The 22818-nt window shown below is 46.7% G+C and overlaps 7 protein-coding genes across 7 annotated transcripts; 3 read left to right on the top strand and 4 right to left on the bottom strand.

The window, feature by feature from the left end:
- Positions 1-54: 54 nt before the first annotated feature.
- On the bottom strand, positions 55-2828 carry GGS22DRAFT_85129 (A/B/D/E cyclin). The gene is made up of 5 exons (XM_047968271.1): positions 2750-2828; positions 2500-2560; positions 1145-2368; positions 928-1066; positions 55-872 (listed from the first exon to the last, which is right to left on the bottom strand). Exons 2-5 carry the CDS (start codon positions 2506-2508, stop codon positions 772-774), a joined length of 1473 nt encoding a protein of 490 aa, XP_047814210.1. The 5' UTR covers positions 2509-2560; positions 2750-2828; the 3' UTR covers positions 55-771.
- A 1253-nt stretch (positions 2829-4081) lies between these two features.
- On the top strand, positions 4082-6060 carry GGS22DRAFT_175109 (ribosomal protein L2). The gene is made up of 3 exons (XM_047963201.1): positions 4082-5277; positions 5341-5414; positions 5477-6060. The coding sequence occupies exons 1-3, from the start codon at positions 4284-4286 to the stop codon at positions 5582-5584; spliced, it is 1176 nt and encodes a 391-aa protein (XP_047814209.1). The 5' UTR covers positions 4082-4283; the 3' UTR covers positions 5585-6060.
- Positions 6061-6342: 282 nt separating this feature from the next.
- Positions 6343-8648, bottom strand: GGS22DRAFT_175108 (carbohydrate-binding module family 18). The gene is made up of 4 exons (XM_047963200.1): positions 7714-8648; positions 7491-7661; positions 7104-7439; positions 6343-7046 (listed from the first exon to the last, which is right to left on the bottom strand). Exons 1-4 carry the CDS (start codon positions 8088-8090, stop codon positions 6560-6562), a joined length of 1371 nt encoding a protein of 456 aa, XP_047814208.1. The 5' UTR covers positions 8091-8648; the 3' UTR covers positions 6343-6559.
- A 2485-nt stretch (positions 8649-11133) lies between these two features.
- Positions 11134-12511, top strand: GGS22DRAFT_182352 (acid phosphatase/Vanadium-dependent haloperoxidase; the record flags this gene model as incomplete). Its single annotated transcript, XM_047963957.1, has 2 exons — positions 11134-11309; positions 11377-12511. 2 exons carry the CDS (start codon positions 11134-11136, stop codon positions 12509-12511), a joined length of 1311 nt encoding a protein of 436 aa, XP_047814207.1.
- A 1818-nt stretch (positions 12512-14329) lies between these two features.
- On the bottom strand, positions 14330-16212 carry GGS22DRAFT_175100 (casein kinase II, regulatory subunit). Its single transcript, XM_047963199.1, has 3 exons — positions 15915-16212; positions 15207-15452; positions 14330-15150 (listed from the first exon to the last, which is right to left on the bottom strand). The coding sequence occupies exons 1-3, from the start codon at positions 15972-15974 to the stop codon at positions 14683-14685; spliced, it is 774 nt and encodes a 257-aa protein (XP_047814206.1). The 5' UTR covers positions 15975-16212; the 3' UTR covers positions 14330-14682.
- Positions 16213-16451: 239 nt separating this feature from the next.
- Positions 16452-20310, bottom strand: GGS22DRAFT_175098 (RIC1-domain-containing protein). The gene is made up of 3 exons (XM_047963198.1): positions 19689-20310; positions 17449-19620; positions 16452-17395 (listed from the first exon to the last, which is right to left on the bottom strand). Exons 1-3 carry the CDS (start codon positions 20106-20108, stop codon positions 16697-16699), a joined length of 3291 nt encoding a protein of 1096 aa, XP_047814205.1. The 5' UTR covers positions 20109-20310; the 3' UTR covers positions 16452-16696.
- A 207-nt stretch (positions 20311-20517) lies between these two features.
- On the top strand, positions 20518-22813 carry GGS22DRAFT_175096 (WD40 repeat-like protein). Its single transcript, XM_047963197.1, has 6 exons — positions 20518-20826; positions 21000-21073; positions 21219-21457; positions 21508-21877; positions 21930-21974; positions 22045-22813. Exons 1-6 carry the CDS (start codon positions 20714-20716, stop codon positions 22206-22208), a joined length of 1005 nt encoding a protein of 334 aa, XP_047814204.1. The 5' UTR covers positions 20518-20713; the 3' UTR covers positions 22209-22813.
- Positions 22814-22818: the final 5 nt, after the last annotated feature.

The raw sequence follows: 22818 nt of genomic DNA, 5'->3' as shown, positions 1-22818 counted from the left end.
GATTGGGCGTGTTCTACTAAGAGTAATCTCACTTGAGCAACGTTATAGCACTGACCAGCAGCATCAACAGGAGCGATTATTAACATGTAAATCATAATTAATGCAATGCGAATTTATTGCCCCCCACCCATTGTGCCCGTGTTATGACCGACAGTTTAACAATATGTACAGGTTTATAAGTCTTCCATGGCCATGCCTCAAGAGTTAGCTCGCAGTATCTATTCACCGAAGCTCTGCAGGGAAGCTAAGCAAAGTTAAGGCGGGCAAGGCTCACAACGATTATCTGACAGTCCATTGTGAGCCAAGCCGAGGAGAACTCGGAAAACTAACGTCGGTTTTGGGAGACTCGTAAAAAGAAAAATAAGAAAAAAAACCACCAGCTCCACCTGCCTTGATCCATATACCGTGGCAGCACGCGCCTAGCACACAGCAAAGAAAATGTATAGGCCAGTGGAGATGCAATCAATGTAGCCGCGGGCTACAAACAGTTCCGGTCCAGTTTGGCGAAATGTATACTTGCAACGCCGGCAAGTCGACAATTTTCATACGCGCCGGACATCAACCGCCCGAACTAAAACGTTGAACGACGTCTTTCAATGCGGTCCGGTTGAAGAGATTATGAGAGTCGTAGGCTGAGGCGGTAACATCAGTCATCGTAATGCCATCATCCAACGAGACCTTGGGTATCCTGACACCGACCGAGGCCCCCAAACGTCGGAATATCATTACGGTGTAAGGGTGGAGAGTAAGATGCATGGCAAGTAGGATTTACTAATAATCCAGTGCCGCCAAATCGTCCACCGACTCCTTAGTATCGGTGATGCCGAAAATGGGGGCATTCTTCTTAGCCCATTGACGGGTGATGAGAGAAGCTATGGGCTGTTAGTAAGGAAAAGGGACCAGGAATATTAAGCGGGGTTGAATTACCTTTCATGAACTTCTTGCTGGCATACTTCTTGTAAAACGCCTCGTGACAGATAGGTCGAGCCAAGTAATCGACCATGAGCTCGAATACCGGCTCAATCTCTTCCTCGGTATATCCGGCGTAGAAAGCGATAGTCGGGTCCTAAGAGAAGGTTAGAAAGAAACTCGATATATATTTTTTAAAAATAAAAATAAAAATTCTGGTAGTGAAAGTACTTACCCATTCACCCCGATCAAGAATCATCCGAGCCAGATACATCGCCGCTGCAGCAACATGGCTAGGGCGGTACGCTAAGAACCGGTGATCGACGATACTGATCTCCATCAAGAACTTTCCAATGGTTCGAGATTGGATATCGTAGTCATCTGCCTTAGAGATGCGTCGAAGGAAGTTCATAGGGTTGGGATAGCTGAGGTCGTAGTTCAATGTTTCCAGAATAAATCGCTCCGCACTAAGGATCTCGGCATCACTAAAGCCGTCGTCGGATACCATCCTATAGTTACTAACATGGGGTGATAAGACCTCCTCGTACTTCGCAGCTACGAACATAGCAGTGATGCCAACAAGCTGGACGCGGTCAAGCTGTACAACCTTCTGAGAAAGGAAGCGATCGATAATGTTGGTTGCAAGGAATAGAGTCTCAGGAAGAAGGTGGAACCGCGTATGGACCTCGATCATCCAGTCGACTAGGATGCTTCGCGTCTTCCACTCTAACTCGTCTTGGTGTATTATGTACTGAGGGTTCGGGACTGACTTGCATTCAAGGTCGCGGAGGTAATCGAAGATCTCGTGGGCGTATTCAGCAACCATCAGAGGGTCCTCGAGGCCCTCCTCTTCCAAGTCTTTAACACCCGGCGGCAGCACTAGACCAACCTCTTGTTGAGGAGGTACAGCCTCCTTGCGAGATGCCTTCTCAGGCACGGGCTCCAACTTCTCCAGCTGAGGTTCTAGTCGTTCCTGTTTTTCAAGAGTATGAGCCTTCTTGCGGACTGGCTCCTCGGTAAGGACGTCTTGCTTGATCGATGTCGAAGTTACCTTTCGCTTGTGAGATCCGATAGCACCCGAGCCGGATCCTGCTCGCTTCACTTCCGTCTTCTTCGTCTCCTTGGTAGCCAGGGCAGATCGGGTTGTGGTAGTACGAGCTTGGCTCTTCTGAACACCTGTAGGTTGTGCGGCCTTGGAAACTAGGCCAACCTTTCCTCCACCAAGAGGCTTCTTTCCCTCAGCTGCTTCACCTTTTCCAACATTACTGACATCGCCTAGAGCAGCACGCTTTCGTTGAGCGGCAGGGTTCGCATTCACTGCTGACTTCTTCGACTGAAGGGGTTGCTTAGAGGGTTGAGACGTAACGTCGACATCAAGTGCCGCGGCCTTAGCACGCGTCATACGCGTAGAATTCTCATCATTCTCGTTGGAAGACACGACGCGTCGGGCGGGGCGTCCCTATGAATATCAAATCAGACATCGTTCAAATAGTGCAGCAGGGGAGTATAAATATGGAAACATATGTGAAGCAAGTTCAAGTTGTACCAAGATACAGTCGAAGGATTGTCGGTAGGGCGAATCAAACTTACAGGAGGCATCTTGAAAGATGATTGGATACCTTGAAGACACAATTGAACTTCGAGAATGGTACTAGAATGGCGAGACAAATTAGCTATGACCTAAACGTGTTGCGAACATACATATTTATATATGTGTGTGAGAGATAATGATAACACTGAAGACTTAATTGTAAAGTCGTGTAATGCTAATCGCGAATTGGGATGAAGGTAGAAGCAATGAAGCAATACATGCTGTGATTAGGATTCGAAGGAAACATACTTTAGAGTTGGTTCACTGAACCGTCAACAAAGGCAACTTTATCAACAAGCCTCTTTCAACATCAGACGTTGACTCGTCCCAAAGCGAGAGTAATATGCAGCAAGTCTAAATGACAAGACGTGATGTGATGTGTGATGCAACTGCAAATGCGGACGCGGAAGATGATGTATGATTGTACGGTGTAAGGAGTATTAAGTGGAAAAGAGTAAGATTAAGCAATGGGGGAGGAAGAGGAAGAAAAGAAGAAGCTGAATTGGATGTGTGAAATGGTGGGAGAAGATAAGGTCGATGATTGTTTATGGTAGAAATGGCAGAAGAATTGTGATGTTTTTGAGGAGTACAAGCCAATGTTTTGGCTTTTGGTAATTGGGGATTGAAAGCAAAAAAGGCGTGGTGGAGTAGTGCAGCAGGTACCTTTTCTTACCTTTACGTGACCCTAGGGATATGTTTGCATGCACAGCGTGGAAAGCGGTACACGGTTGCTTAGCGCGAATTTGACAGTGTCAAAGTACCCAGGTACCTTAACTCTGACCCCTGCTAAAGCAGTTTGTACCCTCGGCGACCACCTGGGCAGGCTTCGTCAATACCTGTAGGTGTGAGGTACGTACCGAAAGATCAGACTACTCACCCTGGTACGCGATTTGGTTTCAAGCCTACCAGAGGTCAGTCAAATAGGCAGATGGAAAATTGATATTAAAGAAGCTATTGTTCTTCAAGTGAGACCCAGTTAATGAGTTGAAGAAAGGGATGGAAGAATCAATAGATGCAGGATATTATGGGAAGATAAGAGTTCCAGTGTCGGCAATATTTGTTTGACAATGGGTAATGGTGAATAGAGAGGTTGTAGGTGGTAGGTGTAAAGAGTAGGTGAAGGTTTAAAGGTGGATGTTGTAGAAAAGAGGTTGGTTGGTGTTGGGTATGGGAAGGAATTGCTGGAGCTTTTTAGGTACTTCCTCGAGTTTGGAAGACGCGATCTGAAGATCCCACACGGTACAATAGTACAGTATACTGGGTCCTGCCACCAGGCGACGGTTGTTACGGTCCCGCACTTGTCTTTTTTTTTCCTCACAAACGTGACTAGATCCACAATCCCACTAAATCAACAGAAGCAACGGCGGAGCAACGGGTTTTTAATTGGTTCAACGTATAACTGCCTGGGGAAGTGCCTCTCTTTGGCCAATCCGCTGACGTGATTCCGCGTTCGCGCTAGCATGTGGCTGAACTGTCCAATCGTCATCAGGGTGAGTACCTATGTACTCTTCAGTACATGTTCTCACTGTCCATTCTCATTCAGCCGCATCCACTGACTAATCATCTGCAAACTGGCAAAATATCGGTAAATAATGAGACCGACTTAATGTGCCAAGCCTTGACCCTTGACCCCTGACCCTTGACTTCGGAAGAACTTGAATTCCTGAATAGCTTCAATTGCTGAATTTTGATTCAAGGTTGAATTAGATCAACCTTGCCCCTCCCTTGCCGACTGTGCGCAATTCGACACATATATGCCGCCCGTCAGGTGCGAAATGATAGCATGATACAGCCGCGAATCTTTTCCCTCTCAGCTCGGAGGGTATTGACAAACTGTCAATGCTCTTCGTCGAGCTTTTCCCTCCGAAGCTTTGCGACGGTTCGCGAGGCTGTAACTCCCCCCGACCCCTCCGTCGATCCTTTTTCGTCGGTCTCCAAGCCTGCCAAGAAATATGTACCAGCCATAACGAAGTCTGACAAGGAGTCTTCAGAAATTATACGCACCTACAAGCCTAGAACACCCGGTGTACGACACTTAAGACGGCCTATCAACGATCACTTATGGAAAGGCAGGCCCTTCCTCCCATTGACCTACCCGAAGAAGGGCATGGCCAAGGGTGGGCGTAACAATAATGGGCGCATCACAGTTCGGCATCGTGGCGGAGGTGCAAAGCGAAGAATAAGAACAGTGGATTTTCACCGTTGGGTCGCCGGCCCTCATACTGTCGAGCGAATCGAATACGATCCGAATCGTAGCGCGCACATTGCTCTGCTCAATGAGGATGCCACTGGCAAGAAAACATACATCATAGCTGCCGAGAGTATGAGAGCCGGAGATGTGGTACAAAGCTACCGGTCCGGTATCCCCCAAGACCTTCTCGAGAGCATGGGCGGCGTGATCGATCCAGGTATCCTCGCTGCTAAGACGGCACATCGTGGAAATTGCCTACCACTACATCTTATTCCTATAGGAATGCCCGTGTATAATGTTGGCTCCCACCCGAAGGGAGGTGCTGTCTTCTGCCGAAGTGCAGGCACTTTTGGTGTCGTCGAGAGTAAGGACGAGGAAATGAGAGACGATGGTGTGAAGGTCGTGACTGGTAAATATGTCACCGTCAAGCTGCAGAGTGGTGAGGTTCGGAGAGTTAGTAAGGATGCGTGCGCAACCATTGGCGTTTCGAGCAATCCTCACCACCATTACCGCCAGCTTGGTAAGGCTGGTAGAAGTCGATGGCTGAATATTAGGCCAACAGTGCGTGGTGTAGCAATGAACAAAGGTATAGCCTCATAGATGTTTGATGGAGGCCAGAGCCGGACGAGAGCTAACCGGTAATTTCTAGTGGATCATCCTCACGGTGGTGGCCGTGGCAAATCAAAGGGTAACCGACACCCAACGAGTCCCTGGGGCACACCGGTACGAGATTATCACCCCCCTGAAGGCGGTATAGGCAGCCAGGTACTAATATATAATCTTAGTCAAAAGGTGGTTACAAAACCCGCAGGAAGAATAACCCCAACAAATGGGTTGTGGTTCCCAGAGTTCGAAACATGGGCAAACGAAGAGACAAGAAGGGTAAGGAGTGATAGAACCAATTTTCGTCGAGATAGTTCTATGCGCTTTACCCACCTGTATCATATAAACTCTTCGCAGGTAGAACGAGGCGTACATATCGAATGTACCATACTGAACGAAGCTTAAGTCTTGTTTTCTTGCCATAGATAGTGAAGCATGGTAGGTTCAGACGTTCTTTACATCTATGACATGTTTCTGAGTAACATCCCCGTCTCCTACACTATCCCGTACTAGCACTGGACGTGAGCGGTCCTCACATTTCTTGATAAGTCGATAATTTGACTTACTAGAACATGTGTACTCGTTAATAATGGATTGCCTAAAAAAAAAAAATTTGGTGAGAGCAATGCAATTCCGATGACTCGTGTATTTGCCTTGTGTCGACGATAGAACGTAATTCGCAATGGTGACAATTAAAACAGAGAGCACTATCTGTACTACTTATGGACCTCATACAGCATCCAACGGAGCTCGCATATCACTTGCTATACCACCGTTGTTATTATCACTACCATTATTTGAAGACTTTTTATACTCTCTAAGGCTCTTATCATCGTACCAATAAACCCCCCCAAAATGGTGCCTCGCTACCATGAATGCTTCCATAGAATGTAAATATTTACATACAAGACGTCCACCAATCATAAATCGTCCCAAAAAGCCAAATATTCTCTGAATATGCCGAAACAATAGATATTTTCCCAATTAGATATAATTCGATGGTTTCGTTCGTAAGAGATTTTAGTTTAATTTTCCAGGTAGTTGAAGATGTTGGTCAAGCTAATATTTATTTCCATTAAAAATAGACATTCATCTACATGATTACCTGCTCATAAATGAGGCATTCCGCTTTGCCTTGAATAGTGATGAATATGTACTCCTATTTCATGCCAACTTCATATCTATCCAGAAATCTCCAATAAAGTCGTATGCACTAATTCCAATTCACCAATACTAGCGGTAACAGGAAGGCAGAAAGTATTCTCCTACGCAACCTGTCTATACCAGTTACTAATCGGGTCACCCAGACATTCACCAACAGTAACAGCCTTATAACCCCGGCTCTGGATACCTTGAAGCATGTACTCCGTCAGATTATGGACAGTCTGCTCATGGATGTCATGTGAAATAACCAAAGCATCGTCTGTCCCTGACGACTTGTCCTCGAAATATTCGTCGAAGTTATCCTTAGAGTTCTGGATCAAGCCGGGCGAGTCGTTAAGGTAGTCAGCGGTATCTAAGTCGAAGTATACGACATGGTACTCCAAAGATGCCATATCGTCTTGACAGCCGCTTAACTCTGTGCAAGAACTGTAAGGCGGTCGCATGTATGTTGGGATGAAGCCGAGGATGTTGCGGAGGGCCATCTCATTCTTAACCATCTCATCCTTCCGCCGGGATGATGTGACAGTGCTGAGGTCGGCATGAGACCAAGTATGAGAAGCGATCTGATGTCCATCGGAGTACATGCGTCTGAAGAAATATATTTAGAAAGGAACCACGGTCGCTAATGTTGGAAACGCTACTCACCGAATCACCGAAGGCCACACAAGACTGGTATTATCGATTTCACCTTTGCCGTTATTGATACCGGTGATAAAGAACGTGGCTTTGGCGTTATACTTTTCCAGAAGATCCAGGAGTTCAGACGTATACTCGCCAGGGCCATCGTCAAACGTCAGAGCAACGTCACCCTCATTCTCACAGTCGTAAACGCCCGCGCCGCCAACGGCAACGCTTCCTAGAGGTGATCGACTCAATGTCGACGTGTTGATACCTGTAGGGGTCTTGTTCGCATCACAGGCTGGTCCGTAGTCAAATAAGCAATCTGGAGCGCGGCAGTGATCTGTAGTGGTGCCGCAGTATCTAGCAATGATATGTAAGAAATGCCATAATTGATAATCGAAGTAAGCTTACCCAGAAGCAGAGCAGCATTCTGTCTCCTTGCATACCGCATTATCGAAATCAGGACCGCAACGTCCGTCAGTATCACTCCCGGTATTATTACCACCGCTGCCACCAGAACATGTTCCAAATGCAGTTTGACATCCAGTCTCGCAATAATCGGTTGAATCACCGCAATATCCACTAGGCACTGGTCTTAGCTTGAGCTTCAAGAAATCCAACCCCTGGTACCCACTATTGAGAGCAGCACATGCCGGTCGGGCAGATATATCCATGTTCCCCAGCTCCTGTTGTTCCGCATGTTAGATCTGGTGAGACTCCTCCATCACCATCATCACCAGCTCCCCCGTCCCCGTCGCCGCCAGATCCACTGCAAATGCCGAACTGAGTTTGACAACCAGTAGAGCAGTAATTAGTTGTATTGCCGCAATAACCATACTGGGAACAGCACAGGTTATCGGAGCATGTGTAACCCTTAGTACCGGCTCCTGTATTCCCACACGTTAAGTCCGGTGATACATCGCGCTGGCTAAGCCACGGAGGTAGCGTAGAGGCGAAGCTAATCGTCAATTGGCTTGCCAAGGTTAGAGATTTCAAAGCGCTCGACCGCATCTTATAAGAGACCTTAAAGCAATGTAGCCAACAAGGCGAATGTAGTTAACGAGAGTGGCTAACGAGCGTATCGTTTGGTAAACAGAGTAACTAATGAATAAGAAAATTTAAGCATGGGAGAATCAGCCGTTCATCAGGTATATACTTATTTGAAGCCGGCCACTCAGGTCTCCACAGAGACCAGATGGAATCGACCTCCTAAGTCGCTTCCCAGCGACGGCAGCGTGCTACCAATACAGCGAAGGCCCGGGGAATCGTGTCTGGACACATGGTGGACCATCGTAAGGAAATGGAATCTTGGGGACTCGTGCATGTGCGAGAATCGACGAAAAGTAACCTGCAGCCACGATGACATACAACGGATCATGTCTTGATGTTACCGGCCAATCGCATCTCATCAAACAAGCCATCAGGTCTAGATCACGGGTCATCACCCACAATATTTATACCGGCATGGAAAGCCCCTAAGATCCTTTTTTAAAAAAGAAAAAGAAAAAGAAAAAGAAAAGCCTGTCTACTAGATCAGACCTAACTACAATTAACTGATGAGGTCCTTACCAGGTGGATAGTTGATAGGAAACGAAAAACAGCGAGGAATGGTCCAGATACCCCGTAGGGAGACACCACGATCAAGAGCCCTTATCCGACCCTAGGTAGCTAAGTAAATGCGTACGTAACTCCTGAAAAGAATAGGGACGGAGCTGAAGTATAAATCCAGAACCTTTCGATGGCGTGAATATTTGATGCAAAATCAACAAATCATAACCGGCTGGATGCATGGCTGAGCTCCGCGGCGAGCTATCTGTTGGTCTGCCAAGCCGCACTTGCAGTCGATAAATACGAGATCGGACGCAGTCCTGGAGAACACTGGGCTGAAAGAAAGCCAGCGTTGAAGACGCACTCGATGATTTAAATGATCGAGAAGTTGAGCCTATAAATTGGATATAAAGGTACCTACCTAGGTAAGGTAGGTAAGGTAGGTATGTTTTTATGATAGTATAATGTTAACAAGGTATTTAACATCTAATCGAACATTGATGTTTATATGGTGATACGAGGCTATTCGCTACTTACCTACTTAAGTGGGTACGGTGTATGATGTACGCCGTATCCATGGATGTATGTAGGTCTATCTCTGACCACTGACCACTGACCACTGACTGCGTACGTATATGTATGACATCGTATACGGCGAGATTGAAGTATCTAGGAAGTTAGGTGATATTGGCTGACTTGACTGGTGTAGCTAAGGATATACGTGGCTTAGGCCAGTTTGGGTTGACCTTGCAAGAGCTATCATAACGATACGTTAATAACAAGCACCTATAAGTACAAGGTAGGTATGATTTCATGAGTGTCTATGGGTAGATGTCTGTGAAATTCGTGGACGCCGAGGTGTTGAGAGGCGAATATTAAGAGAGTGGCAGTGTGGCGTCCACGAGAGGCCGAGAAATGCCTTAGAATGGCTTTAGATCGGTCGGGTGAGCCGTTATAGTACGGACGTACCTTGCCGTTCATTTTCGGCGATGCTTCCATTGGTTGATGAGAAGTTTGTGTGCTTCAATAATACGTGACATATTCAAGGTTTAAGGTGTTCAAGCCGCGTAATGATTCAATATCAGCCACACTGCCACAGTAGATTGGTGAAGTACCTAGGTACATAACTATATTGATACATAAAACCACTAACTAAAAAGAGATTTAGAGTCATTATAGGGTGCTTAAAATAGAACATAACCTTAATTGATTCCCCAGGAGTTAAAATAACCTTATGACTCTTGGAATTGAACATTAGATAATACCTAGGTACTTAGGTAGATACTTGGTGTAACCATTAGATAGGTACGGTAATATTGTATGAACTCTAAAGGTAAAATAAATATTTATCTGACTTGAAGATATGTCATCTTTTCGACGATGATGCGAATCGCATTGCTTCTAATACATTATCTTAATGCGAAGATGCTGGCTATCTTGTTCAAATCTGGAATTGCATAGCCCTCTTAAATGAGATTTTAGTGCGCTAGGGGACAGCCATGTGCCATGGCCATAAAGTCTGACAGCTCACCAATGCACCAATGGGTCTTATTAATAATAATAGGAAAACCAAGGGATCCTAAAACGAGACCGATCTATTTCACTTGGACTAATGGGGCTACCTAGAGTTACATATTTCTTTTCCCCCTTTCCCGTCTCCATATTCTGGATCTATGAACCAGGATCTGCCTGAGATTTGCCTGAGACTTGACGCGAGAGAAACAGGTTACTGTACACTTTACGCAGCACGCTTCTGACACTGCCACATCGCTATTCGACAACGGTAAACCGGCAACTCGACAGCTCGATCCATTATTTGGTTATCCCAGCGTTTAATAAGACCAACGATCGCTGAGAGCTCCAGAAAAAAAAGGGAAAGAGAAAAAAGGTACAGACAGACAGAGTAGTTTTGGAAATAAATCCTACCGCGCGGCATTTTACCGTATCTTGGTACGAAGCGCATCGACAACTCTAAGCCAAGACCCCCGGACCCACGCGACCTACTACCTCATTGGGTTTGATTCGTCTCAAATTCTTCGCATTCTCATCGTGAAGGCGCGGCATTAGGACGATCTCCATTGGCATTCGTTAGCGGCAAAGGCTGGCCAGGCTCTCAAGTTTGGGGGCTTTGGTTATTGGCGTACGTAGCAGCGTAGCAAGGAAGGAGAAAAAATAAGAAGAAAAAAAGGGCGAAGGATCTTCTGGGGAGTGCAGAATACATACTGTAGCGATTCACAAAAGAAGGAGAAGCAAAGCACCAAGACAAGTTCAACTTTGGCGCGCTCTTGGAGCTTCTCGACCATTTCCCCCATACTACATCATCTAATGCCTACCTGGCCTACCTGCTACTAGCCTATTATACTACTAGCATAACCTGCCTACCTAGGTAGTAGGTGTTCAAGCTAATATCTGAAAGCCTAATAAAGGCGACCAACAAAACCTCGTTGAAATGCCCGAGGACGACCACAACATCCCGACTCCTCTTCTCTCCCAACCCTACAGCAGAATGTCCGAACATGGTTTTGCGAATATGTCGAATCGCAAGTCCAAGCTTAGTATCTTAGTCATCGGGTCCTATGTCTTCGACTGGCTGATACTTGTCGCCGTCGGCGTCGTTGGTGTCGTGCTGGGTAATGTCACCCCTAACAAGAGACCTTTTAGCTTACAAGATCCTAATATATCGTACGTATACAATTTACCTTCGTCGCGAAATCAATCGAGCTTCATAACAGGCTAACTTTCCTCATAGTTTCCCTTTCACCGTCCACGAGACCGTATCGTCTGCCATCCTTTTGACCTGCAATGCCGCTATCCCGGTCGCCGTTATTCTAATAGTTGTTATGATATTTGTACCTGGACCTACCGTACCTAAAGACACACCGAAATCGTTGATTTGGAAACGGAAGCTTTGGGAATTACATACGGGATGGCTAGGCTTGGCTCTTTCATTAATATCGGCTTGGATCATTACTCAAGGAATGAAGAATCTCTTCGGAAAGCCGCGACCAGATCTCCTATCCAGATGCCAACCCGATCTTGCCAATTTCCAGAAATACATTGTCGGCTTTAACACGCCCTCCGACGACGGTTCTCTTGACGGTCCCTATAATGGCCAGCTGGTTAGCGGAAATATTTGCAAGAACCCGAATAGTTCTTTACTCGACGATGGATTCCGTAGCTATCCCTCGGGACACGCCAGTTCGGCGGCCGCAGGGCTGATTTATCTTTCGTTCTTCCTAGCAAGCAAGTTCGCTATCACGCTCCCGTTCGTTCCAGAGGGAACACCCTCAAGCGACACCGGTCTTGTCACCGCTTTCCCATCTCGTTTACGCGGCGGCGGAGTCGATACGTCTTATGAAGCTGTTCGACAAGCTGCACAACACGGCGAAGGGATCGACAGATCCATGTCAGAAACAAAACAGATTGGGGCTCATAACTCAGCCGTCCTATCCATCCGACGACAAGCTGCCGCGCCTCCGGTGTACCTACTGCTGATAACGGTTCTTCCCTTTTTCACCGCCATCTTCATCGCCAGTTCGCGTTGGTTTGACTTCCGACACCACGGATTCGATATTCTCTTCGGGTTCATGATCGGCACGATTACGGCTTGGTTCGCGTTCCGCTACTACCATCTCCCAATCAGGTCAGGCGCAGGGTGGGCCTGGGGTCCGCGCAGCCATGACAAGGCATTTTGGGCAGGCTTGGGCTCGTGGAGTTACGCGACGGATAGAAAGCACTGGATTCGACCCGGGGACGAGGTAGAAGGAATGACGGGCCACCGCGCAGATGATATCGAGTTGGGAGTGCGGTATAGATCGAAAGCAGATGCCCAATCGCATGCGGAAAGCTCCGAGACTGCTGCTATGGAAGGGGGGCGAATTTGAGAAGGAGTCAAAAGTTGAGGAGTTGCTATTTTGAGGCGATTTGGTCGGCGTACAGGCAAGGGTATCTTGGCACCTGTAAACCATAATAAGAGTGCGTATATAGACAGGATACGGGAATGGCTGGCTGATGTTCTTATACCAGCACCGGCAATCATCATATTAGATCGACTTTGATAGAGTCTATCACTTTGCATACAACACATCTAGGTAGACAGACATTCGGCATTTCGTGTGGCGATTCATGCGTACAATTCGTTCGATAAATTATACCTAGCAATCATGAGGTTCAACTATCCGCCTTAGGGGTAAGATTGGGAGATTGTACAAGACTGCCGGTTCCCTTTACTGATGAAATTACAGGAGAGCCAGACGGTATTATTCAGTGTGATAGATAGGTAAAATACAACGTCGTCTTACAGGAGTGTAATTAAACTGTATCCGGTACAATTCTAGACCAGCTGTTGGTCGATGTCACGTCGGTATAGACCTCGATAGCTGCTGAATAAGCTACTGATTCAACTACAAATGGATTTGTTAGCTACCTCCTCGGGTCATCTGGTCTTGGTCTCTCTTTCTATCCCGATCTAAGTATCCCGAACGTCACTGTTCTTCTCAAACATACACAGCCCTCTAGCCGGGAACTAGCATTTTGGGCGAGATAAAATAGGGTGGTCTTGGGTGAATTACGAGATATCGCTAGATGAAAGGTATCAAGACCTTTTGGTGTTTGTAAATGGCATAGGGCTAGCTCCGTCCCAACAAGAATCTGTTGAAGTTATGTCAGTAAGCGTTATGTATTAACAGATTTAAGATCGCAATGGTGGGTTTTCGGGAGGTTTAACGTTGCCTTTCTTGATTCGAATTGAGGAAGGCGAGACTTGGGTATTATCCATGTGGAGAATTGCACCACAGTGTATAGAGGTAGACAGCTGCTGCCTACATACATGTAGGTAACCTTAATGAATGGATGCCATCGAGTTCCGGCTGGTCGGGGAGGCTGCGACCACACAGTAAAGCTTAGTGACTGCTTCTAAAATCACTGTCACTCGAGGCAACAACCACTGTGTAACAACCAGCACCCGCGCTTGGACCCACCCACCCAATTACATAAATACTCGTCCTCCCTCATCGAGTCTTCTTTTCTTTTCTTTTTTTCCCCATCCTGGTGCACGGGTTTTAGGCGTCACAATGAGGAGCAATCCGAGTGCGTCTTTTTGCTAGTTGAAAACTACATACATGACCACTCCTGTCTGACCTTGTGTCGGGCAGGGAATTTTTGGAATTTCAATCTATCTTTTATTTTCATCATGGTTCTATCCCGCGCTGGATGGAAGTGAGGAAGAGTAAACTTGGGCTCCTGGAGGGAGCGGTGGTGGGGGAGGTTGAATATCATCTACCCAGCACTAACGAGAGAATGCTATTGCGTCCGACAATATCTCTATCCTATGATAACGAATTCACACTAAATGATATACCTGATCATATATGTACCTATTCTAATATCGAAATAATGCAATTTGCCTCGATGTCTCTCGTAATAAGAGAAGTGTTACACATGCTACGCCTGCTTAACTACCATCTGACTACCTAGGTAGGTACCTAGTTATACTGACAACATATACGAAATCGTCAAGGGCAGCACAGTAGAAACTCAGTCCGGTATGATCGAGAACTAATGTGACCGTTAATTCGTCTATTACGTAACATATCTATTTGATTTCTGCAAATTTTCAATGCGGATGGATCATATGAATGATAATTATATTTGCAATCATCTTCTACAGGGCGTAGATAGGCACGATGGCATGGGAAATTGGGTTTACGGAGAGATTACGGAGATGCACTTTATTAGTGTCCTATGGTTGCGGGTTACCAATGCCGGGATACTACTATATGCTCGGGGAATCTTCTGAACGCCGTAGAATGACAAACCATCCTTCTCAAACGCCGACATAATGCCAAATTTGTGTCTTCATTACTAATACCACCAGCACCACCCATTTCATGTTTATTCCCCACATCAAGTCGGTATTCCATTAAGGGCACAGAGTAGAACCTGCGCTAACACGAATCTGGAGAACGTCGGATGTAAGAAGAGATATGCGTCGGAAAGCGCAAGGGGAGTATTGCGATCCCAAAGCATACATCGAATGTGGTAGAGTAACCAAAAATCAGCCCGCGATCTCTCCTTCCATCGCCTCAAGCTCTACATCTTCCTCCTCCTCGTCCTCCTCCTCGAGATCATCGTCGCCAAGGTCGTCTTTGAACCCGCTCTCTATCTCCAGCTTTCGTAACCGTCGAAGCATGTCCGCGCGTTGGGTATTTTGCCAGCGAATCAGCGCGGCCGTGGCGTGTACTTTAAATCCGTAGACGCGAGGAATATATCGGTCGGCGCTCTTCGGAGGAACTAGCGCCGGATAGACCTGGAACATGATGTTGTGGAAGGATGTCCCAAAGTACGCGCCATCTATAATGGCGTGTCGAGAAGACTTGGGGTTGTAGACGTCTTCACATCGAGCACAGTAAAGCTTGACAGGTTTCTGATGAGGGAGATCTGTTTGACCCATAGGCAAAAGCGGATGAGAATGGCAGAAGACTCGTGGGCATTTGCCGAAGTCAGCTTTCTTATACTTGTCCAACTATGGGATAGTCGTTAGCTTGTTAGGAGGCAAGTAGTAAATCGATTAAATAATACCATTTTTGCTAGGCCACGAGTAGTGACGATGTAGCGAGCATGGATTAAACCATACAAATGACGAGCCGACTTCTCAATGGTCTCTCTCATTTCATCGTCGCAGTCGAGGTCGAATACATCTGTAATTAAATCAAGAGCATACTGATAGTATTGGACCTCCGTGTTAAGTCCAGTTAGATTAAACCGATCAGTTAGGTAATCCTCGTCAATCTCGCAGAAATACTCGTGTCCGCGCGAGGAGATGAACTAAAGTGACGAATTAGTATCAGAACAAGAAAAGGTCTCGGTAAAGCGTCTAAATCGCCCAAGCCTAGGGTAGATATATATAAAACTGGAAAAATGTGACTCTGGTGAACGGTATACGTCAAGGATCCCTAGTACTAACGATAGATATCCAGTCAGAGGTCCTGGGAAGGACAAGAAAAGGGAAGTGAGTTCTCAAGAAGAGGGTCTCTTGTGCCAACCCCTTCTGTATGCATAGAGACATTTCCGAAGTTGAGTAATCCATGATTAATAGCTAACATTGTAATATTGACGATGTCATATAGCTACCCACGGGGGGTCATAGATGATGTTGTCGTCTTATCGAGGCATGTTGCATATGATCCGATCCCGGAAACGTGTACTTAAAACAAAGGAAGGCCCCAGACAAGGGTGAAAGGGCATGGGCGGTAAGACAATCTAATTATTGTAAATATTTGCACTTACCCAGTCTCGCCAATAGCTGGTATAGTCGCTATCGGACTCTGAGGCGAACTCGTCCATCATGGCTGCGACGAGGCAGTCGTGATAGACTGGCTAGCTAGCTGTCAGTTGGACCGAGAGTAGCGCGACGACGCGACACAACCGTACTGGTTAGACTCCAACGACACCAAGAAGCAACGTCGAAGAATAACGATAATCCTGGGATGAGATGGCGCTTGAGAAAAAATAGTGGCGGTGGACGGGTTCGGGCGCAAATACGCAGCCAACCTTGTCCTTAGACGTTGACGATAGAATATGTACTGTGAAATGTTTGGTGGGCTTCTGGTGGGGTGGGGATTTAAAATCCAGGTGGGTCCTATCTCAGCCTCAAATCCTATCCAGGGATATGGATTGGCAGATTTGGTACCTAAATACTTCAGCTTAGGTAATGTGGCTTTCTTGACATATCCATGATGTGACCTAGTAACTTATCAGCCGGTGATTTACCGGTGATTATGTCAATGTGAGGTAGGTGCAGGAGTCTGTTTGCATTTTTCGATATTTGAATTTCATTTCACCTAATTAACTCCATAGAAAAACCGTACTGGATAGTGAAATCTCAGATTGGCCTGAGCCCGCTTCATTCCCGCCTTTCCGCCTTTCTGCCTTTTTAAAAGCGTGTTGAAGAGGACCTAAGAGTTACAATGCGATCCTTCAGCTCCTAACTACCTGGTGGACGAAAAAATGCGGATTACTTCCCACCCCAACCCATTTTATCCTATGCTACCAGCTCTATTCCATTCCCACTATATTGGACTTGCTGTGCCAAAGCTGCTAATGTCACTGGCTGATTGTATATCGGAACCTGTCTCCGAGTTCTGTCTCGTTAAGCGGGAAGTACCATTAGTCTTCAGCTGTGGTACCTCAAGCCTGCTACTTATATCAGTATCATCGGAATCTTGCTTGACTCGGATGTTGACCAATTCCATCGCCTCCCTTAATGTCTCTCCACTTTCGTCCATTGCTGCTAGGAACCGGGCCAGCTCCTTGCAAAGCTCCCAATCTTCTTCTCTGATGGCTCGCGAGAATAGACGCACGGACTGTTCCGATGCGGCACCTAGCTCTTCGAATGTATGTAGTATTAGTAGATAACCACCAGCTGTCTTCAACGAGCCACGCTGAAGCGACTCTTCAAACAATTCTTGCGGTGGAGGTAGGTACGCGAAAAGTGTTCGCCATGACCTGACCTCCGTTTTCCTGGTGCATTGGACTACAATATCCAGGTATTGTCTGAACGACGACAAAAGCGAAAGAACTCGGGGGAGGATGGCAGCTTCAGGTTTCGGCGCTGAGTCAACTTCTTCATCGAGAACATGATGAAGTAGTACCTCTAAACCATGTGCGAAGTACTCGAGATTTTGGTATTGCCGGGCTAATTTAAGCGCAGCGGCGGCGTTGCTTGCGACTAAATGAAATCGGAGAACTTCGGGGAGGAAAAGATGAGTCTATAGACGGTTAACTTAATATAGGAGATGACGTAGCGAGCCGGGCTGCCTACCCTGATAGAGAAACGGAAGAAAGAGAAACTGACGTCTCTCCGTTGGACTAATTCAGGTTCAACTCCCAGCACGATTCCCTTACCCATTAGAATAGAGAGGGGGTAGAAGTCGATTGGCATAGAGACTGTGGGGGGTAGCTCAGCCGTGGGCCCTACTGAAGTCGCTCGTAGGACATCTTGAACATCAGGCCAAACCTTTAGTTCATGGCCCTCAAATACCCATAGTGAATTCCGAAGACCATTTTCCTCAGCTTCCACGGAATACTGTGCACTAGATTCACTTAATAAATTGACCGATAACTGATCTCTCATACTGGCGTAGAATTCCACGTTATGAGATATGACACGCATGTCATATTTAAGCTGGCCTTCGCTGTTCACTGACGGCTGAAGGAGAACGAGTTTTCCATCCACTAGGAATAGCACCGACGCAAATGCGACGTCCTGTGAGGGATCGCCATCGATCATCTGGTTTTCGGGCAATATCCAACTGAGGCCTCTCACCCTCGCAGGCGATCTAACAATACCGTGAAATGCAATTTGTCCAACCTGTATGGGCCGCATGGCACCGGAGACGGGGGCAAAAACAAAGTGGTAAAGGAGATTATCGTAAGTGTAGACGAGCAGAGAGTCCTCTCCCGATGGCGTGATCAAGACAATAGGTGCCGGCATTTGCTGAGTGAACACGACAGTAGAGCTGTCAAGGGCTGCCTCTCTTGAGTAGAGCCGGAGCTCATACGATCTATTGGCTTCAACAGCTGCTACCAGGATATGCTGATACCAACACATCCCGCCCCTGACCTGAAATTCATTTTCCATGGCTTCATTCGCAAAGGTCTTCCATCTGCCGCTGTTAACACTGTAGTGTGCAAGTCCGCGCCTGCCTGCAACTGCAACGTATCTACCGTCAGCAGACACGACAGTACATTTGATGGGCCATTGATTTAGAAGGTAATTGGAGGGAATTCTAGCATTGTGCCATAAAAAAGGCTCGGCAGATATGCTAGTCAAGTCTGGGAGATCATAGCCTCGGTAAACCATGACCGTGGACGAACTCTGCAGCACGGTGCGAAAGAGGTTTGGCGGAGTATAGCAACCAGTCACTGCGCTTCGCGCCATCTCGAGTAGCCAAATGGCCTCGCTCTGACGAGCAACCATGAGGATCTCAGAAGCACCGCCAACCCAGCTGGCATCTATAATACCACCTAGCCAGCTCTCCTGGTTGGCAGAAGTGATAGAAGGGTTGGTGTTGAAGCTGTGACCGGCAGTCTTGCCAAACACACTCCACGTCGCCCATCCGCTTTCGTAACCCGCAAATAGGCAGTACCCATCTGGTGAATAGTTTAACGTCCTCAGGACGCCTGAGGTTTCTGACGAGACCGGGAGTTGGTGTACATGAGAAGGCGGGATATTGCCAGCGTAATCTCTAGCGGAGTATACGCGGATGCTCCCATCCGTACAACCCACGGCGATAAGCGAAAACCTAGCGTTGACGACGGCCTTAACAGCACGATCACTCTCTCCGTGTGGTGAATGGAAGCAATAACCTTTGAATAACTTCTTCGGATCGAAGTCGGGGTTCTCCTTGGCTTTAGTAGCCGAGATACGTTGGACTGCATACGCTTTCCCATCGCTTGTAACCCACGTGGAAAGGTTCATCGGTCGGTCGTGTGTCATTTCCTTGATTGTCACTTTCTTCTCCAACCAACCCATGCGGCTTACCAGCTCGGTACTCGTTTGGTTACCAGTACTATCCGGGGTCCACCGAATACATTGAACGGCGGCCGGTTTCTTAGTGGCAACAACCAACTCTTCATCAAGAGCTATAGCACATTCGATACCAGCATCAACTTTGATCACCCTACGAAATCGGACACTTATGTCGCGAACTCCGGTTCCCTCGCCAGGACCTAATAAGATTTGATCAGGTGTATTGTTACCAGGCCCCCCAAAATGGCTTTGCCTCCGTCTTTGGATATTACTGTGGTCTGAAAAACGAGGCTTATAAACGCGGGATTCGGCATCGGTGGCAAGTGAATACGTTATTAGATATCCTAGACTTGTTTGAACGACGAATATGACAGAATCGGGTCTAAGTAAAAGTGCGACATTAGTGCCATAGGACCTTATGGACGTTTCGGATCGGACGACAACGGCCTGGATTACAGTAGGCTACGTGAGGGCATTGTTGAGGTTAGCATATAATGCGAAGAGGAAAATCGGTTACATAGATGACGAACCTTGGTTTGCCATATCGTCATCGTAGTGGGCGTGATAATGGCAAACAGATGGCCAGTCCTAGATACTTTCAAGGCAACAATTGGATCTCCAGCTGGAATGCCCCCTCCATCAGACTCCGTGAGGTATTGCAGCGAGTTGGAGTTGCTTCCATCGTGATAGACGTCATGCTCTACTGAGTTAATAGCCGGTGTAGCCGGTGTCCTGAGGCCGGGGGTGACAGGCGGTATATGGGTATCTGGTATGTTTCTATCTTTCTCATCTAACAGCACGGGAGGAGGTGGTTCGGCACTCGATAAGGATTCGGTATCGGCGGTCGTAATAGAGGCAGTGCCATCGTTGGACACGACGAAGTTTGACTTAGATGAAGCTTGGCTGGTGGTTGTCGCATAGATTCTAGGTGTTCCAATGGGCCAGTACATGGCTAATGCAGGCGCTTAGAACCTTCATCCGTATACCTTAAGCATCGGCAGGTCATAGGTCAGGTGTAATAAGAATATGAACAGCCAATCGTGCCGTTATGTGAACGTCCCGTCAGTTTTCAACATCGCGATGCGATGTATGAGAATAGAATAGACGAGCTTCAACTTTAAAAAGGGTTAAGGTTGGCCTTGGATCACTATTAGTCGTCAACTGGGCCAATTGTTCAATGTACAATACAGGCACTACGTATGGCTGTAACACCTATTAGATTTAGGTACCTGGTTGGCCGGACCAGGGTATGGGCAACTACGGGCTACCTGAGTACACAGAAAGACCCACTTGCTTCTAGGGGGATTAAGTAGATATAGTACAGGTATCTCAGACAAGGGAAACACCAAACAATATTTAAGCTTATAGACAATACTAGGTAGGCATTTTTCAACAACACGCAACTTTTAACTTTCAACTTTTACATTTCTATTTACTCGTCCTTTTTTGCCTTCTTCTTCTGGGAGCTTTAACGAACGACAGACTCTGAGATGCAAGTCTACACCTGATCTGATCATATCCATATTAAAATATCATCCAGTCGGTAAGCCTCATCATGGCGCGCATAGCACCTAGAACGTCTGTGGCGCCTGAGAGGTTAAAGACTCTACTTCCCTCTTTGAAGCCGACCGTTTACCACGATCCAAGTGCGAGTAAAGCTCAAACGAAGTAGGTTAATTATCATTTATCTTTGTTTATATTCCTTCTAAGCCTCTTCGCCGTTCCGAGGTCATGATTATGAATGCTGTAGATTTGGTAACACCAACATATATAAATATGACTTCACACTTGTTCTTGAACAAAACATGCCCTGTGTATCTCTTGCTGACCAATATCACCAGCATCCGTACAATTGCCTGGAATCCCCTAGGCACCTATATTGCAACTGGTTGCGTAGACAAGACACTACGAGTTTGTACGTCACCCACTCTCAACTTACCTCGTAACAAACGCTCCTTGGTAATACAAACAGGCTTCGCATTTATTATGTAGATTGCCATGTCCCTGTGAATTCAATATGATAACGAATCAATACTCGGTTACTGACTGGTTGGTTCAAGGGAATGCGGACAAGCCTAATGTCCGTCAAACAACGGAATTGAAAGGCCATACTGCGTCTATCGAAAAGGTTGCTTTCAATCCTGTAAAGGAACTCGAGTTGTGCAGTGTGAGTAGCGATGGTGTGGTCAGGTTTTGGGACGTCAAGACCAAGCAAGTCTTGAACGAAGTTAAAGGTTTAGGAGAAACCTTTACCCTGGCCTGGGCGCCCAAAGGCGAATGTGTCGTAGTCGGAAACAAGGTAGACATATTGATCTGACTCCTTTGCTTAGCTCTTACTAATTGGACTAGGATGACAAACTATTTGTTATTTCACCTACTCAAAATACACCGATTTCATCACATCAACAGCCTGTTCAAACGAATAGCATCGCATTTTGCTGGAGCGGAGAGAGGATATTTTCTACAACTGGAGAGGGGAAGACGAGAATCCTCTCATTCCCGAGTTTCGAGCCTGCTTATCAGTTCAACTACAAAAAAGGACCGGAGGCCGAGTTTGTATTAACCGGCCATACCTCATCCTGCATCACTGTCGAGCTACATCCGTTCAATCGGTACCTAGCTACAGGTGGAACAGACTCGCTAATTGCACTCTGGGAAACGACGGAATGGAACTGCCTTAGAACCGCGACTAAGATGAGTGGTCCAGTTCGCAGTCTAAGTACGCTGTCGATAGGATTTACAACTTGACGCTTGTTAACAATGTTGCCCAGGTTTCTCATGGGACGGTCTCTACATAGTAGGGGGAAGCGACGAAGGTCAGATCAGAATTCAATCGTTATCTTGGTTTAAATAATTCGGGTTTCCCTAACAATTATATATCTACAGGCTCCGGTTTAGAATTCTTCAATTCCGAGACAGGAGAACATCTCTGCACTTACAAGACCACGACACCTTCGCCAGTTGTGGTTTGGGCTCCGAATCGGTATGCGCTCGCCTATGCCGACTCAGGAAATCTACGAGTAATAGGCGCAAGCACTGGAGGGAAATAGGACGATCTGGACTCTGATCTATCACACTCGGAGATGTGGTCAAAGTCTCTAAATTGACAAGAAGAATTATAAGAAAACGCGGGGTGCTATGGAGAGGAAACGCTTCTAAGCTATACGCCTGTCTATATCCCACAATCAGAGGTATTACATACCTGAGTACCTATGTAGGTATGGGATGCTTGACGTTGGGCACCGCCTATCTACTAGGGGGGAGGGGTGGTTGCCGGTGAACTAATTGGTTGTCAAATTTGAGGCGGTGCAAAATAAGGAGAATGTCCTCGAAATATGCGGCCTTTAAGAGACTAGGCTCCGCTGATTTGCAGAAGCTTCGATGTTGCTGTACGTATTTAAGTACCTACCTATTAATACCTGAGCTGCTAGGTAAATACGGAGAAAGAAAGCTTACGGGGCTACTACCTACATACTAGGTAGTATGCATACCTTACCTCATACCTGCGTGTGTTCGCACAAGTATCCAGAGGATGAACTGTTGGTCACCGCCCTTACTAAGTACGATATATCTCGATACCCACTTTCAGCCCTAAAGCGAGTTTATGCGTCCTTGATTTACATTAGTACGGGATACTTAGGCCTACTACCTACAGGTATG

The sequence above is a fragment of the Annulohypoxylon maeteangense genome (genome assembly GCF_022496945.1).
Source record: "Annulohypoxylon maeteangense strain CBS 123835 unplaced genomic scaffold GGS22scaffold_27, whole genome shotgun sequence".
Lineage (NCBI taxonomy): Eukaryota > Fungi > Ascomycota > Sordariomycetes > Xylariales > Hypoxylaceae > Annulohypoxylon > Annulohypoxylon maeteangense.
The sequence above is the reverse complement of the archived record's forward strand: the minus strand, read 5'-3'. Positions and strand labels throughout refer to the sequence as shown.

Bases quoted from the DNA above. Each gene is read 5' to 3' on its own strand.
- GGS22DRAFT_175100 (XM_047963199.1), bottom strand. From the start codon at position 15,974: ATGATGGACGAGTTCGCCTCAGAGTCCGATAGCGACTATACCAGCTAT. The intron at 15,453-15,914 runs GTAAGTGCAAAT...TCGTCACTTTAG, and splicing joins CCAGCTATTGGCGAGACTGG to TTCATCTCCTCGCGCGGACA. The intron at 15,151-15,206 runs GTATTATTTAAT...ACTATCCCATAG, and splicing joins CTCGTGGCCTAGCAAAAATG to TTGGACAAGTATAAGAAAGC.
- GGS22DRAFT_175108 (XM_047963200.1), bottom strand. From the start codon at position 8,090: ATGCGGTCGAGCGCTTTGAAATCTCTAACCTTGGCAAGCCAATTGACG. The intron at 7,662-7,713 runs GTGGGTACCAGG...ACCAGTGCCTAG, and splicing joins GGCATGTGCTGCTCTCAATA to TGGATATTGCGGTGATTCAA. The intron at 7,047-7,103 runs GTGAGTAGCGTT...ATATTTCTTCAG, and splicing joins GTGTGGCCTTCGGTGATTCG to ACGCATGTACTCCGATGGAC.
- GGS22DRAFT_85129 (XM_047968271.1), bottom strand. The intron at 1,067-1,144 runs GTAAGTACTTTC...ACCTTCTCTTAG, and splicing joins TTCTTGATCGGGGTGAATGG to GACCCGACTATCGCTTTCTA. The intron at 873-927 runs GTAATTCAACCC...AACAGCCCATAG, and splicing joins CAGCAAGAAGTTCATGAAAG to CTTCTCTCATCACCCGTCAA.
- GGS22DRAFT_175109 (XM_047963201.1), top strand. From the start codon at position 4,284: ATGATACAGCCGCGAATCTTTTCCCTCTCAGCTCGGAGGGTATTGACA. The intron at 5,278-5,340 runs GTATAGCCTCAT...GGTAATTTCTAG, and splicing joins TGGTGTAGCAATGAACAAAG to TGGATCATCCTCACGGTGGT. The intron at 5,415-5,476 runs GTACGAGATTAT...ATATAATCTTAG, and splicing joins CGAGTCCCTGGGGCACACCG to TCAAAAGGTGGTTACAAAAC.
- GGS22DRAFT_175098 (XM_047963198.1), bottom strand. From the start codon at position 20,108: ATGTACTGGCCCATTGGAACACCTAGAATCTATGCGACAACCACCAGC. The intron at 19,621-19,688 runs GTTCGTCATCTA...GCCCTCACGTAG, and splicing joins TGACGATATGGCAAACCAAG to CCTACTGTAATCCAGGCCGT. The intron at 17,396-17,448 runs GTAGGCAGCCCG...AACCGTCTATAG, and splicing joins TCTTCCGTTTCTCTATCAGG to ACTCATCTTTTCCTCCCCGA.
- GGS22DRAFT_175096 (XM_047963197.1), top strand. From the start codon at position 20,714: ATGGCGCGCATAGCACCTAGAACGTCTGTGGCGCCTGAGAGGTTAAAG. The intron at 21,074-21,218 runs GTACGTCACCCA...GGTTGGTTCAAG, and splicing joins AGACAAGACACTACGAGTTT to GGAATGCGGACAAGCCTAAT. The intron at 21,975-22,044 runs GTCAGATCAGAA...ATATATCTACAG, and splicing joins AGTAGGGGGAAGCGACGAAG to GCTCCGGTTTAGAATTCTTC.